The sequence below is a fragment of the Olea europaea genome, unplaced genomic scaffold (assembly GCF_002742605.1).
Source record: "Olea europaea var. sylvestris unplaced genomic scaffold, O_europaea_v1 scaffold1023, whole genome shotgun sequence".
In the NCBI taxonomy this organism is placed as follows: Eukaryota; Viridiplantae; Streptophyta; class Magnoliopsida; order Lamiales; family Oleaceae; genus Olea; species Olea europaea.
This window is the reverse complement of record NW_019227558.1, coordinates 223,882-239,243: the sequence shown is the minus strand read 5'-3', so window position 1 is coordinate 239,243 and position 15,362 is coordinate 223,882. Positions and strand designations below refer to the sequence as shown.

Below are 15,362 nucleotides of genomic sequence, written 5' to 3'. Positions count from 1 at the left end.
GCCCCCCCCCCCCCCCCGGCCCCCTTTTCTTTTCTTTTTGAGCATAAGCTCGAATTGATTTGAAAGATCCTAGCTATGCATTTGTATAAGGGAAGAATTAAATATTTAAGGTAGTCAAGAGATATAATTTCAAAATTTAAAAAAAAAATTCTTTTAAAGTTTCAAAAATCAGGTCATAATTAAAATTTACTAATTTCATAATTAATTAAATATATTAATAACACAATACTATACAGTTTATGGTCATAGTTACATATTAGCTACAATTACAGAATGTCACTGTCACAAATCATAAATTTTATAGGTTACAACTTTTTCATTGTTACAAATTATCAAATTAATTGGTCACAAAATTATTTCTCAATCATGAATTATCAAATTAATTCATCACAAGTTAATAAATTATAAGTTACAATTACAAATTTAGTTAAATCTCACTTTTTTTAGATCATATTTTATTTATTGATCACAAATTATCTATTTCATCGATCATATACTATTTATTGGTGACAAATTAACCAATTTATTTATCATAATTATTCAAATAATTAATCACAAACACTCTTCACATTCCCCCACCCCCTACCATCAGCATTGCCACAACCATCATTTGAGACCACTACCATCGCCAGAATCACGACCACCCCCATCACCTCACCATCGCTTGCATCACCTCCACCATCAAAAACCACCAAAAAATACCAGCACCAGATCGTTACCCAATTTGCAAGATTTTCCTCAGATCGCATCATTAGGGTTTTGGGTGGGCGGGGTTGGATATGTATATTAATTTTAGTTTATTATATAATTATTGATATTTTGAATTATCATCTGATTTTTGAATAAAAACTTTTACACCTTATTTTTTTATTAAAATGTTAAAAATATGTGTGTGCGTGTGTAATTTTCATTTCATATGAATGTATAAAGTGTTGGAACGAATGTTTTGTACTATAAATACTTGGTGAATTGGGTTTGATTAGCCCATCTTCCCGTGTAAGCAAGGTCCAATAAAACATGTCCGGCCTATGTCAATTTTCTGGGAAATAGCAGCCAAGATTTTATAATCTGTAGTTTTACTTTCACTTTCGTCCCCAATCTTTCTTTCCAGACACTTTCGTCCCCAATCAAGTTCTCTCAATCATATCTAATCATACCGTCAACTTTCGTAAAAAATTACAGGTTATATAGCAAAATCTCTTTGGAATCAATTAAAATTTGCTTGAGATCGCATTACATATTTGTCAAATGCACGTTTTTCGGTGCAACATTTAATACTTGTACGATCTTTAAAATTCTTCGTACTACAAAACTTAGAAGCACGAAGCTACAAAAATTATAGACATTTCGTAAATATACTAGGGTTAAATCCTTAATTTTTATCATTGTTCTAATATTTTTTGAGGACAAGAATGTTAAAATCACTAACGGTCCATTCTGCCACTTGATTGGGGTCTTTATAAATTTCAGTCCCCAAATCTACAGATGTCCATTTCCTCCTAGCTGGAGGTGTCCCTGGATCCTGCAAATAAATAATCTAGTCAATTGCACTATTCAGTATTTTCTAATTTTACCTTATACAATTGATAAAGTTAGGATCGAAAACCTGGTAGAAATAAAGGGATTGAGATAGCCGCCCAACGTCGAGCTCCCATGTTCTCGGATCACCTATCCACCCTTCCCCTTTCCTCGTCGGGTATCCATAATCACCCCATACAGGGTGCGGCAAAATTTGCAATATCTCCTGAGGTTGAGGATTACTATACGGATCGCACAAGACATGAGGACTCTCGGCGAATTCTGCGTTACCCGGTAAACAGTGCATGTGATACGCCTTGTATGGGAAATGAGCAATGTCATTTCGATGAACTCGACTCCCATTAGGAAACGTGTGGTATGGGGGACACAATTTTGCATCGTTTGGATTGCACCAAGATGGTGTGTCTGGATTTAGTATCATTTCACTATATCGAGTTACGTCTGAAGTAACATCACCATCACATGGTTGGCCATTGTTTTTCCAGCAGCTCCCTATGTCCAACAAGTAAAATTGGCTGCCAGAACCACCACCTCTTATCACATTTAATGTAAATTTCACTTTGAAATTTGGCGACTCTGGAATCTGCATAAAAATGTGATATATGTTTCAGAGGTTAAGCCATAATCTCAATTCCCAGAAAAATATCGAATGGAATGGGAAAGTTAGAAACTCACTCATAGTCCATAGAGATTAAGTTACGCTACTAGTTCGTTGCAGATTTTACGAGGTTTTCTATTTCAAACCTCTCTATCTGAGGTAGAAGAAGACGGGACCCTTGAGATTCCCTCATTTATATAGAAGGTAGGGATGGCCTAATATAGAAATATGAATATCTAACATATTCCTACAATAGGTTTATTCGTGGTAGATTGGATAAATAAATGCCCAGTGCAGCCTCATATACAAATATAGATCTTCTTGAAAAGTATAATCTCCACATCACACATTCCAAAAATGATCTTTTATTAAAAAAAAAAAAAAAAATTATAATGGGAATTTTGTAAAAATAACTGAAAATCCATCAAATATAAAATGGAATTCTGTGAAAGTTAGTTCAATTCTTCATTCTGTCATTGAAGAAGATATCTTGGGTTTTAATGAAGTAATGCAAATCAAAGATGTTGTACCCGTGCACAAAAAATTGATACAAAATCACTAAATCACCCAATTAGAGAAGAATTTACTTACAATTTTCAACATTCCCCTAGTGGAATAATGGTAACCACCAGAAAATCCAGTTGTGGCATCTGCTCTTAAGTAAAGCATCAACCATGGATACTCCACAGAAGTCCTCAAAACATGGTGAAAAATCCAGCTTCCTTTTCCAAGTTCCTTCTCCCATGTTACTGAATAATACGAAATATTTTCATTCAACCCAACGTCCAAATTCCACGACCCGTAAAATGCTCCCTTAAGCGTAGCTCGATCAGGCCCTTGTAACGTAGTATAGTTGTGATAAATCAATGGTTGATTCATGCAACCTTTCCCAAAACACGGGAACCGACTATCAGGACCATAAGGGCCAACTTTAAGGCCATTATTCGGGCATTTTGCTGCGTAAGTGTCCATATTACCATTCTTAAGCATGATCATCCAAAACTGCCAAGGGTTTGGTGTATCTTCAACTTGACATTTATTTCCCAGATAGAGTTCTTTTTCTGCAGCATAAAGGTCTACATTGTCAAATGCCTCTTGTTGTCCTCCAAGAAAAGGTTGACCTACTCCAAGCCGATTTTCTTCTTCTGTAACTCTTTGGACAAGCATGTATGGCATTGAATTGCAAAGCGAACACCTGTTTTCCCCTGCAGAAAATACCAAAAAGTTGAGCTAGGAGATCTTGAAAGATTAGCGAATTTCGTATATGAAAAAAAGTCTTTACCCTGAAGATGCTTGTGTAGACTGGCTAAAAAGGTGTGTTGATGATTAAATCACAGAAATTTAAGAGGGCGTTGTATATAAACTTTCGTATAAAGACTAATTTGGTGTGCTCTTAAAACATCAAACTTAACTAGTTCTCCCATAAGAGTCGAAAAGAAAATAAACTATGACAATGATTAGAGAAATCGAAAAGAAAAATAAAACTCACCTTGTTGAGGAGAAGCTTTATATATGTCAAAGCAATCTGCAGCTCTTGGACTACCCATATTTGGAGTTTCTTCTCCTACCTCATTGCACTGATTCCATGCTTCTATTGCCAATCTCAGTCCATCCTGTCTCATCCCCGGATCTCCAACTGCTGATATGTACTCATTTTCACACCTTACACATATTATTCCATACAAAGAGGCCAAGGCCATAGCCACAAGAAGGGCTTGCAATGTGCAGGGTAAAATTTCTCGTCTTGCCATTGAGAAATTGAGCATTCGTCAATTGCCTCTACTTTAGTTTGCAATTAAAATATGATGGATACTCTTATCAAAAATAGTTAGTGATACTTTTCATTCTAATTGGTAAAGAGTAGCAACATTGAATTGGTTGTTAGTACTTACACTTCTCATAATTTGTTGGTTGCAACCATAAAATGAGAACAAGAAAAGCAATTTGAATTAAAAGCAGCAATCCAAAAGGAACCTTTTAACACATGGACTCTTCTGAAAATGATATACTAGAGTGCATTTATTTTGCATTGACCTATTTTCCAGATGCTTTTGCTTGTCATAATTGCTATCGATCTAGTTGCTTCAGATTTCTTATTACGTTAGCAACGAACAACAATGAATAACAAAGAAGAATTGTGTAGTTGACTTCAAATTTACAATGATTAAACATTTTTTAGGTTGAAAGGAAAGGATAAAGAGAATGCAAGGATGGATTTGTAAATTGAGAACTTGGAATTCAAGGCATGCCTTGATGAAGCCAGAAGTAAGAGGAAGTCAAAAGAAATGGGCTATTCAAATCTTAAGTTACAAATATTCTTTTGTAGAAAATCGTTAGAAACAAGAAGGGGTCCTCCTTGGTTGTTTTGGTGGATGTGGAAAAGATATCTCGTTAAGTGGAAAGCCAATCTAACTTTATAATGAAATTGTACTACTCCTATAGCCACAAAATACAAGAATTATAATTCATATATAACAGTTGAGACGAGAATAGGGCTGTAAATCTAACTGAGTTGTTTGCTGTCGAATAATCTAGCACAAGCTGTGGTGTGAATCGGTCTGTCTTTCTGGGCACATCATTCTAATCGTATGGTCCATGTCCTGAATCGTAATTTCAGAAAAAGAAAAATAGAGAGGAAAATTATGGAGAAAGACAAAAAGTATTGATCGTGTTATTAGATTATACATATAATTCTAGTACTTCAAGAAAGATTATCAGTTGACAAATTGCAATGGTAATGCTATCGATGATTATAAACCTCGTGTCAGAATTCAGCATGTATTTGAGGTGGACATGTAAAAAACTAAGCTTTTAGTCGAGGAGGTTCAACAATTACTCCTTCCCCAGCTAAGAACTCGTGAACATTTCCATCAATTTCTATCGTGCTGCAACCAGGCTCTTTATTTAATCCTCTTTCCCTCATCCTCATCCTCACATCCGTAACATCGTTCCATCTCCCCAAAGATGCGTGAACATTAGACAACTGAACATAACCAGCACTGTCTTTAGGATCAAGCTCTAAAAGTTTTCGAGCAACGTATTCAGCCAATTCTACATCACCATGATTTCTACAAGCAGCCAAGAGAGCCTGCCAAACAATTGGATTTTGTTTCACTGTCGATTTGTTCAGAAGTTCTTTAGCCTCGTTTAACAGACCACGTCGACCAAGCAAATCAACTAGACATCCATAATGTTCAGTAGTAGGTTGAATTCCATAAACATGAACCATATGATCGAACATCGTAAGACCCTCTGACACTAAACCTGCACGACTGCAAGCTGACAATATGCTTATAAAAGTGACCTCATTAGGCGTAAAACCATCAGAAACCAACTGATTGAGCATTTTCAACGCGTGATGTCCCGAACCATGGATGCTCAAACCTGCGATCATTGAATTCCATGTACTAATATCCCTCATCAATGTATTATTGAATACTTCCAAAGCTTTCTCGATGCACCCACATTTTGAATACATATCCACAAGAGCTGTAGCTAGAAAACCTTCCACTTCGATTCTGTTCCTGTCAATGTAAGCATGAACCCACTTGCCTTGGCTTAAAGCTCCAAGGCCGGCACAAGAAGATAGCACGTTTACGAGTGTACAACTATCAGGGCACTCCTTCACACTCTGCATACCCTCAAAAAGCACCAAAACTTCACCAAAAGCACCAGCCTTGGCATATGCACTGATCATAGCATTCCAAGAAACGATGTCTTTCACCAACATCACATCAAAAACATCCCTTGCCTCTTCAATCAACCCACAATTTACATACCCGGAAACCATGAAATTCCAAGACTCCACATTTCTCACCGGCATTTCATCGAACAATTTACGTGCCAACTCTACCAATCCCATCTCTGCGTATACACTCAACAAAGCATTCCACGAAACAACATCATCTTTAAACATCCTATCAAGCAAATTACGTGCCACTTCGAAGCATCCACATTTCGCATACATGTGAATCAACGTATTGTTTATATACACATCATCTCCAAGTCCATCCTTCAAGACAATCCCATGAATTTGTTTCCCTTCTTTACCTCTACGAACTCTAGCACAAGCTTTAAGAATAAACGTGAAAGTATATTTATCTGCATAAACTTCGCTATCTTCACATAACAATTTAAGAAAGATGATAAAGGCTAAAATTGGTGTCTCACTAGTTGCATATGCATGTATCATGGTATTATAAATATAAGAGTTGGGCCGGTGAACGTGGGCGAAAATGGATTCAGCGTAGGAAAGGCCATGATGAGAGATGGTGGTGGCCGCCGTCACAAGGCGACTCACGGCGAATGTTTGTTGAAAAAGGCCAGTTTTGAGCATGTAGGCGTGAGCTTGGTGGAGTTGCGAAATGGAAGTGGCTGCTTCTGTGAGTGAGAGAATTGGTGAAGAAGAGAAACTAGCAGGGACAGACATTGATTCAGTTGTAGCTATGTTCTGTTTTTGACTTAGTTTCGGCTAAGAAAGATAAACATTGCTTGGTCGAACCCGTGACAAATGTCCAGAATTAGGGGAACGGAACCAACAAAACTAAGTTGAAATTACCAATAGAATCAATGGGTTCTATCATAACAAAATTATTTGCTCTCCAGTTGGTTCCGAATCTCTTTGGAACCGAACTACTTGGAACCACACCCACCCGTGACTCAAATGGGGAAGCCACTTTGGCTGGTCCGGGCCGAGACAGGCAAAGACATGGCTCGTAGCTATGGCTCGAGCTAGACCAGCAACCAAGCTGTGCCAATCATTCAATAAAATTACTTGTTTGTCACAAGATCATGCTCAAGATTCTAGTAGGATATTCAACTTTATCAAGCCAGCTTCTCTAAACTCTTGAACCTTCTACTCGTGTATTGATCGACGATTTTTAAATTTAAGTCGATGTAATCCAACCTGCATGAATAGTTGACCCAAACAGATACCGTGTAACTATAACTAGTTTATCCAATTTTCACTTTCAATTCACTTGCATCACATATTTACAAAGCCATTAATTTTAACACAGTATCTATGCTAGACCGAACATGTTTGAACCCGAATAAAGAAGATAAACATCGTGTCCGATCATACCTAGTCCACTGTACTTGAATCAAACATATAGCACAGGGTTATTGAAATCTTATCTACCACCTACTTAAACGAACACTATATACAACCTACTATAGAATGGCATTAGAAAGAAAAATGCACATTCGGCAAAAGAATTAACACAGAACCTACACGAGTCAAGTTCTCTCAGCCGGGGTAAGATGTCACAAGTGTTCAACAAGATTACTCACACTCCTTGCATTCCACCAATGTTTCCCAGGATCTACTGGTTGTTGTTCGCTTTTACTGCCATCTGTACCTTCAGTCGAACCAGGATTTTCCGTAAGAAACTGTTCCCAGAATCCATCATTGACCCCTGTTCGCACATTGGATGTCATATCACCGGCCTGTACTGCTGCTGCAGAAACCTGCGGAACAATGCTAGTGTTCGGCTCAGCGTTCATATCAATCTCAGAAATCTTGGACCCAACATCAATATTTAGTTTTGAGCAAGATACTGCAGGGCTATTTGCACAATTCGTATTTTCGTCCGACCCCTGCAATGAATTACATTGATCTATACCTTGACTAACATCAAGTACTAGATTCTCCCAAAAGATAAGTGAAGATTCCAGCTGCTCCAATAATTCATCGTTTGAGTTAAAAAGGGAAGTTGAATTAAAAAAATTTCCAGACTTTTCTATGCTGGCTTGACCATACAAGTAACTGTTTCTCGGAAGCCTTCTCTTTCTATCATCAACTTCAACTTGAGGCACGGGATTTAAAGCAAGTTCTGGTTTCTGTAAGGTTTGACCCAAAGAGGATAACATATTCTTATGCTGCAGTTCCAAATTCTGCACACATTCCATCAAACCTTGCATTTGCACTTCAAGTTCTTGTTGCTCGTGTTTATGTTTCTGCAGTTCCAAATTCAATATTTCTTTATCGCGCTTTAACCTCTCGATATCATCCTTATAGCCTTTCCTTTCTGATTTAGTTAGCGGAGGTAAAGAAGCAAGACTCTGTGCAGAATGACTGTGAATCGGCTTACGTCTATGAATGTTCTTCAAAAGTTGTGGCTGACCTCTGACAAAATCCTCATTAGCAAATTCCCATTGTTCGGGATCAATTTTCCTGAATCCCTGCTCGACAAAAAAAGGGTATTAACATACAAACTGTATATTAATAACTAAGATCTTGCTTGATATACTGTTCAATACTATCAACCAAACATACAATTATTGTAGTTACATATCCAGTATACATTATATGCTTAACAGAGCAAAAAGGCTTACATATGTATTTAGCTGTCTTACAAAACTGGAAAAGTTATTGTGCTTAAAGAACCTCGGCAGAAGATCCCGTGCAAATTCAAGAGGGTTCCATACGACAAAGCTATTGTTATTATTCCGACTCCACGAAACAATAGAGTCCGAGGAAGGATCATCTACCATCTCATACGTCTTTGTGAGGAAAGGCGGCAATGAACTCGAACTGCTTTGAGCTTCATCCATATTGAATTTATTTCCGCATCACAATCCCTAAAATCTTTTGGCCTCAAAATAAGAGACATCAACAACAAGAACCGAAATCAACTAGGAGTGTAAATTTTTACCAATAAATGAAACTGAATTTCCTTCAAATTTTGATCAAGATGAAATGTTTCTCCCGTTAAGGGTAAATTCCATCAATTTGAAAATCATAATGTGTTCCAAATTAACACAATACCAAAATTCAATCCTGAATTCCTACGTGTAGTGCCAAATTCAATCTCTGTACAAAAACCTATCTCATGTAGTGAAATATCCACAATTTTAATTCAAAAACCCAAAATGGTATTTCTGAACTCTATTCTTTTCAAAAGTCTGGCCGACCACAAATTTATGGAAAACAAAGCTTATTTCTTCTAGTTGTGTCAAACTCAATTCTGTTTTTCACCAAAATAACTTCAAATTCAACAAGTTCCCCGATATCCCCACCTCATAAGTCATAATCCGTTTGTAATTCCTCAAAATCCAATTCTTTTACTACAAAAATGGCAGATCAGACAAAACCCAAATGGATAACCAAAGCAACTTCCACCGATCAAAGCTTCTCAGAAATAATAATTCCCTGCATTTATATATGATACCACGGAGAAAAGAAAAAAGAAGAAGAACAAGAAGAAATCCAATGACTTACATATCAAAGTCGTTAGAATAGTGACTCTTTGTCTCAATCTTCAAGCAAAAGCATCAAATATGATAAAAACACATTCACATGACCGCCGGAGAATTTTCAGGGCCTCAAAAGCGCCCAACGATTGTCTTTCCGTTGGTACATTCAGGTTTGAATTTATATCAGAAATGAAGATAGAGGTCCGATGGATGCGAGACTTTCTAGAATTTAATGACAGCCAAAGAATTATAATAATTATAAGATTTTACAGCGATATGATTATGCCAAAGTAGACTGCATAGATACCCTTGGGTTTTAGAAAATGAAACAAATAGCCCATATTTTGTGGTTGATTAATTAAAGATTAATGCTATTTAACATCACTAGTATTATTTAAGTGGCATTAATGTAACATTAAATGAGAAATATTATTAAATGAGTTACTTAATTACACATTTCATCAAATCTATCACTAAACATCACCTAAAATGGTGCCATAACAGTAATGGTGCTAGATAACATTATATCACTTTTTGGGGATATGAGTCGAAGAAATAACAAGAATATTTCTAGTGGAACATCTTTTAGAGAGATGGTTGGTCGAAATTCAATCTTTTGCCTTAAAAAAAATATAAGAGGGACGAATGTAGCTACATTATAGTAATACATCTATGTTAATAGATAGTAAAAACTCCATACAATTGATCTTTTGAACCCGTTGCACAAGTTGTGGAGCATGTGGTTTAGTTCGATGCAAAGCGAAGAACCCTACCAAAGCTTGATATGTTGTGAATCATCTTGAAAGAGAGGGATGCCTTCGGAAAAGCGTCTAAGTGGGGTTTCTCTCGCTATTGGTATAGTAGGCCCCAGTGGAAGGCTCGCACCTTTGTGAGGGTTTCGTGTCGTTTCAGTAGTTCTTTCGCTTTCAAGATAAATTTTCCAATTTGTGCCTCAGACCTTATCAATATCTCAAATCAATGTATCGAGTCTATTTGGTAGCTAAATGGGCACCAAAAATCTGTTAACGGTTGGATGGTTAGGACACCCTATTTTTAGAGATAAAGAAGGGTGTGAACTTTTTGTAGTCACATGCCTACTTTTTGGAAATATTTCCAATTGTTTTGGTATACCACGATGATTCAAATAAGTTAAGTCAAGGATTATCTGAGTTAGAATCTTTGGATCGTCACTTATTCCATCAATAGATAGACTTTAAAAAAAAAACTTTTACTTTTTTTTATTTAAATTCTTTGTTAATTTTTTGGAATCCAGACACGAGGTCGAATATTAAGTATGAATCATAGTTCAAATATTTCTTAATCTAGTTCATATATTTTGTGTTCTAGATACTAGAATAAATATCTGACGAAGTATAGACTCTCTATCAAGATAATAGACCCATTCTCTATACTATCAATTTGATCAAATATAACAAAACATACACTCATATTCTGAAAATACAAAAAGAAATAAATTCCATGATCGAACTACCAAAATAGAATACAGTTAAATTTGGGATCCATTTGATATTTTCCTTGGGAAAGATATCTCATTCCTTAGTCGGAAAGATTTGTGACCATAAAAGAGAAAGATAAATGAAGAATATAGAGGGTGTTTGACACCCATTTTCAAGGAAAAATAAATTTTAGAATAGTAAATTGATAAAAAATGTATGGACGAAATTTTTTTGATTTACGTGTAATAGTATTTTAATGAAAAATGTGTGGTTGATAAGAAGGGAGAGAAAAATACATTTTGAGAAAAATGGGAATCAAATTTGGCTTATATACATATAGTATAAGAATCATATTAGACCGGATAATTTAACTAAAAAAATATTGAGAATGCCATAAACTAAGCCACTACATTGACAAGACTTGAGGAAGAAGTCATGGTTGGTAACTCCATGCCAACAATTGCGATAAGACGAGGGGATAAGTGTTCTTCAAAAAGATTGGGCACTTGCATAATTTGACTACCTCGTTTGTTTCCCATTTTTATAAGAATGAGAATAAAAAATATAGTCATTACGATCCACACAAGAGATAAAAATTCAAATTTAGTGATTTGATGTGATGGATAATGATCATATTTTTCATTTTAATGGGGAAAGAATGGAAAACAATTAGGGGCTTATTTTGACAAAAAGACGGGGACATATTTTCTTTTTTGTCACTCAGTGTAATTGGTTATTTGGATAGTAATTATTATTTTACTCTTGGATAAATAATTTTTCACTTATAAGTAAGACGGAAAAATATCTAAATATTTTTAAAATATTACTTAAAAAGTTAAAACAAACATGTTCCTTGTATTATTGATAATTCTTTCAAGCACATGGAGAAGATTGGATGGTTAGTTATTGTCCCCATTTGCTAAATTTTTCTTAAGAATTCTAGTTTGCAAATTCAATGAGGCATGTGATAAGAACTATTTTAATATGAAAGAAGTTATTTTATATAAATTTTATAATTTTAACAAGAGATTAGAACCCTATTATTAGGTTATTAGCTGGCACTATGGATTCTATTGTATATTAAAATAATTAGAATTTATTAATTTCCTCTACTTGATAACAAAAATGTTATTTTTCGACAAAATATTTGCATAATTATATTCAACATATGAATTCAATATAAAATTCTTCTATATTGTTTCGCGAGTTGCGATGTACTCTTTCTCTATCACTAGGTCAACTCGTCGAATTATAGTGCGATCTTTACTTGCGGCATCTCTAACTATTTGGTTAGCGTCTTTTACTTAATGAATCACGCGTTGGAAACTTAGCTCACTATTTCTCATATTTGTAAACTCATTAACAATTATTGAATGCTGGAACTAACTCGATTTTATTTTTTTGCATTAAGTTCAAAGCTAATGTTACTTTAGTAAGTTCTCTATCTTGAAGACTTGAATCAAATAGGAAATGTGACTCCATGTGATGTAGGATCGAGGCCCTTGTCCTATAAATAGGGACCTAGGGGACGACCACCATAGCATTCACTTGTGGCCATACCTATAGAGAAAAAAGGAGAGAATAAGTTCTCTTATTTTTTTTTGGTCCGTTTCATAATCTTGGAGTTTTTATTTATTTATTCTTCAGGTGTTTAAATACCAATTGCGGCTTATACTTTGAAAGAATACCAAATAAGATTTGAGGATTGAAAGCTTGATTCAAGATACAACAATGGGATTGAAGAAGTTGTTGTCCATATGAAAAAGTTTGATCACGCTTCGAGAATAATTTCGTAATCCTTTCGTGTGATTTTTTATATTATAACGTGATAATAATTATTTAGTAAGTAATACAAAAAAAGATCATAAACTTTGAAGTCTATAATATTCGTTGTTTCTATTTGTTGATCTTAGATCTTGTTTGATTGCAAAGGTGGAAAAAGCAAACCAATTTCATATAAGTTGAAAAAGAAAAACCTATCAAAATTATAGGAATGCATTTTTCACTCAATTGATCAAAAATATGATTTAAATCTTTGTACCTTGGAATTGAAATTCCATTTTCACTTTTGTATCAAACAGTCAAAGTAGAAAACGAATTCTTGAATGTAACATTTTTCATGGAATTGAAGCCAATCAAAAGGTTCTTAAAGTTTGTCCAAAGAATTTTTACTATCGATATGCAAATTAAAATAATGCTAATCTAAAAATTCAAAATGGCTTTGTGGCTTTGAGTTTTCATAAAATTAAAGGGCTCATATGATTATGCCAATTGGAAAGCCTAATCTATACAAAAAGAAATGCTCATGCCTTGACAATAAAGGCGTCGTGGAATATTGATATTTGATGTCGCCACCACGCGTGGGACATGACGTTGCGACCATTTTATATTAATTTTTTTAATGTTAATATATTGTCGTCTGGTCCCATTTTATGACGTTAGTGCTTAAGTGGTTTATCTGGAATCTTATTTTTCTATTGCTTGGGGTGCAAGATAATCGTGTGGCTTGGATTTGTCGACGCGGTTTTTAGATTGCAATTGTGTTTCCAAATAACTAAAATTATGATTTCATGAATATGTTAAAATTCGACTTGATATCTGATGCTATGTGATATATCCCCATTTGTGCGCGCTTAATTCCAAAAAGTGTATTATGAAATAAAAATCGATGTTGAAATGTGTGGTTAAAAAAAAAAAAATTTTATTTATTTATGTATAATATTATTTTAATGAAAAATATGTGGTTAAAAATAAGTACTGTAGAAAAAAATAACGTGATAGAATGTAATAGAATGGTTGACAAACTAAAGCATAAATAGCGAACTATGATGATCAATTAATCGAAGGCAATTGCCCGATAGACCTTCCTTCATGTACATCAAAGTTTACTTATGATATTACATAATGTCACGTCGTACTCTATTATTTGTCAGTCTAAAATACAGTCAATTTTTTCATCCACATCATTTTCGATAACTACTTATGTATCTGTTTTTATGTACAAATAACAAAATTCATTGTCCGATTATTACTATGATCAATTGACTACAACGATGATCAATCAACTATAACAATCTATCGACCGACCGAACAATGGATGGTTGATCACTAGGAAGCTCAATCTACAACTTTATCACCCCAAGCCAGTCATCCAAGTATTCTTTTCAAATCGCCTATCTTTGATTTCGTCAACGGCCTAGTCAGAGCCGGTCCTGTGATTTATGGGCCCTGAGGCGAAGCGTGTAAAGTAGGCCCCCCAACGAAAGCAATTTAAATATAAAATTCAACGGTATATTATGCGATCTATTACTAATTTAAAAAACTAACATTAAAACAACAACTAAATATATAATAGAAATGATTTATATTATAAACCATCAAAACCAACAATGTTTCAAACAATTAGTTGAATACTATTCGTCTTGCCGTTTTAGAGGCAAAAACATCAATCAAATCTGAATAATTTAGCTGCCCAACCATTTCTTTTTCTATTGATAACATAGCCAACCCGTTTAATCTTTCTTGTGACATAGTTGATCGAAGATAGGTCTTGATCAACTTCAATTTTGAGAAGCTTCTTTCCGCAGATGCAACTGTAACCGGTATGGTTAACAAAATTTTGTAAGCAATATAAGCATTTGGATAACAAATATTGTGAGTCTTCAAATATTGCAGCACTTCAATTGCTCTTGTTGTTTCATTTGGTAAATAAATCTTCAAGACTTGTAACTCCGAACATAAATCATCTCCACTGATGTCCGAACGCCCATCATGTTCAAGATATTTCTCAAGATTCATACAAGAGTTCAACAAACTTGATAAAGTTGCATCCCTTAACCTTTTCAAATTAAACAAAAATCCAAATATGTCATCATATTGTTTGAATTGTTCAAACCGACCCCTCAGAGAAGATAGAGCTTGATCAATTATAAAAACAAAGTACTCAACTCTAAAAGATTCTTCTGCCGATTGCTTTACCTCATCACTACCGCTTTCATCAAAATGTTTTTTCCTTCGAATTATGCGTTTTTCTGTAAATACAGCTTCAATTCCCATTTCATTTGCCTTTTTTGTTGCTTCATCCATAGCAACGGCAAATCCGATTTCTCTATAATCTTCAAAAAATAAAACAAGTCCTTGCAATAGATCGATAGCATGATCAATATCCATGGATTCAGTTTGAAGAAATTTACTCACAATATTGACTGCATGCAACAACCTGTATCAGATTACTATGCCAAGCAAGAACTCAAAATTCTGAAGTTCATGCGTTGCTAACGACTCGGCTTCACTTTTCACTTTAGGATCTTCGTTAGATTCTGCCAAATCAAGTAAGGCTTCTCTTATCTGTGCAGTTTGCTCCATTATAGGCTTCACACTCTCAACATGACTTTCCCAACGTGTTTGTGACAATGGCTTCACTATCAACCCTTGTACATTATCTTTGAAAATGTTTCATCGCTTGGTAGAAAAGGAAAACAATGTGTAGATGCGTTGTATCGCTCCGAAGAAGGATACAGCTTTGGAACAACATTTCACCATATCACATAATGCTAGATTTAGACTATGAG

At 34.9% G+C, this 15,362-nt stretch overlaps 4 protein-coding genes across 4 annotated transcripts; all 4 read right to left on the bottom strand.

Annotated features, from left to right (window-relative positions):
- Nucleotides 1–1,188: 1,188 nt before the first annotated feature.
- Nucleotides 1,189–4,422, bottom strand: LOC111372738. The gene is made up of 4 exons (XM_022995129.1): nucleotides 3,627–4,422; nucleotides 2,729–3,342; nucleotides 1,607–2,122; nucleotides 1,189–1,522 (listed from the first exon to the last, which is right to left on the bottom strand). Exons 1-4 carry the CDS (start codon nucleotides 3,901–3,903, stop codon nucleotides 1,391–1,393), a joined length of 1,539 nt encoding a protein of 512 aa, XP_022850897.1. The 5' UTR covers nucleotides 3,904–4,422; the 3' UTR covers nucleotides 1,189–1,390.
- A 124-nt stretch (nucleotides 4,423–4,546) lies between these two features.
- Nucleotides 4,547–7,141, bottom strand: LOC111372707 (pentatricopeptide repeat-containing protein At4g18840). Its single transcript, XM_022995095.1, has 4 exons — nucleotides 7,134–7,141; nucleotides 6,968–7,043; nucleotides 6,673–6,885; nucleotides 4,547–6,608 (listed from the first exon to the last, which is right to left on the bottom strand). Exons 1-4 carry the CDS (start codon nucleotides 7,139–7,141, stop codon nucleotides 4,941–4,943), a joined length of 1,965 nt encoding a protein of 654 aa, XP_022850863.1. The 3' UTR covers nucleotides 4,547–4,940.
- LOC111372740 (heat stress transcription factor A-4c-like) lies at nucleotides 7,070–9,576 on the bottom strand. Its single transcript, XM_022995130.1, has 3 exons — nucleotides 9,360–9,576; nucleotides 8,474–8,726; nucleotides 7,070–8,320 (listed from the first exon to the last, which is right to left on the bottom strand). Exons 2-3 carry the CDS (start codon nucleotides 8,690–8,692, stop codon nucleotides 7,403–7,405), a joined length of 1,137 nt encoding a protein of 378 aa, XP_022850898.1. The 5' UTR covers nucleotides 8,693–8,726; nucleotides 9,360–9,576; the 3' UTR covers nucleotides 7,070–7,402.
- On the bottom strand, nucleotides 9,264–15,156 carry LOC111372705. Its single transcript, XM_022995094.1, has 5 exons — nucleotides 15,071–15,156; nucleotides 14,735–15,010; nucleotides 14,351–14,629; nucleotides 9,430–9,556; nucleotides 9,264–9,290 (listed from the first exon to the last, which is right to left on the bottom strand). Exons 1-5 carry the CDS (start codon nucleotides 15,154–15,156, stop codon nucleotides 9,264–9,266), a joined length of 795 nt encoding a protein of 264 aa, XP_022850862.1.
- Between the last annotated feature and the right edge of the window lie 206 nt (nucleotides 15,157–15,362).

Excerpts from the sequence above, each read along its gene's own strand:
- LOC111372738 (XM_022995129.1), bottom strand. The coding sequence starts at position 3,903 with ATGCTCAATTTCTCAATGGCAAGACGAGAAATTTTACCCTGCACATTG. Across the intron at positions 3,343-3,626 it reads TAAAGCTTCTCCTCAACAAG|GGGAAAACAGGTGTTCGCTT; the intron begins GTGAGTTTTATT and ends TATTTTCTGCAG. Across the intron at positions 2,123-2,728 it reads CTAGGGGAATGTTGAAAATT|ATTCCAGAGTCGCCAAATTT; the intron begins GTAAGTAAATTC and ends ATTTTTATGCAG.
- LOC111372707 (XM_022995095.1), bottom strand. Across the intron at positions 6,886-6,967 it reads TCAAGAGTTTAGAGAAGCTG|CTTGGTTGCTGGTCTAGCTC; the intron begins GCTTGATAAAGT and ends TGATTGGCACAG. Across the intron at positions 6,609-6,672 it reads ATTTCAACTTAGTTTTGTTG|CCGAAACTAAGTCAAAAACA; the intron begins GTTCCGTTCCCC and ends TATCTTTCTTAG.
- LOC111372740 (XM_022995130.1), bottom strand. The coding sequence starts at position 8,692 with ATGGATGAAGCTCAAAGCAGTTCGAGTTCATTGCCGCCTTTCCTCACA. Across the intron at positions 8,321-8,473 it reads TAAGACAGCTAAATACATAT|GGATTCAGGAAAATTGATCC; the intron begins GTAAGCCTTTTT and ends TTTGTCGAGCAG.
- LOC111372705 (XM_022995094.1), bottom strand. The coding sequence starts at position 15,156 with ATGGAGCAAACTGCACAGATAAGAGAAGCCTTACTTGATTTGGCAGAA. Across the intron at positions 9,557-14,350 it reads AGAAGCTTCTCAAAATTGAA|AAAGTCTCGCATCCATCGGA; the intron begins GTTGATCAAGAC and ends ATTAAATTCTAG. Across the intron at positions 9,291-9,429 it reads TCCGGCGGTCATGTGAATGT|GGAATTATTATTTCTGAGAA; the intron begins GTTTTTATCATA and ends ATATAAATGCAG.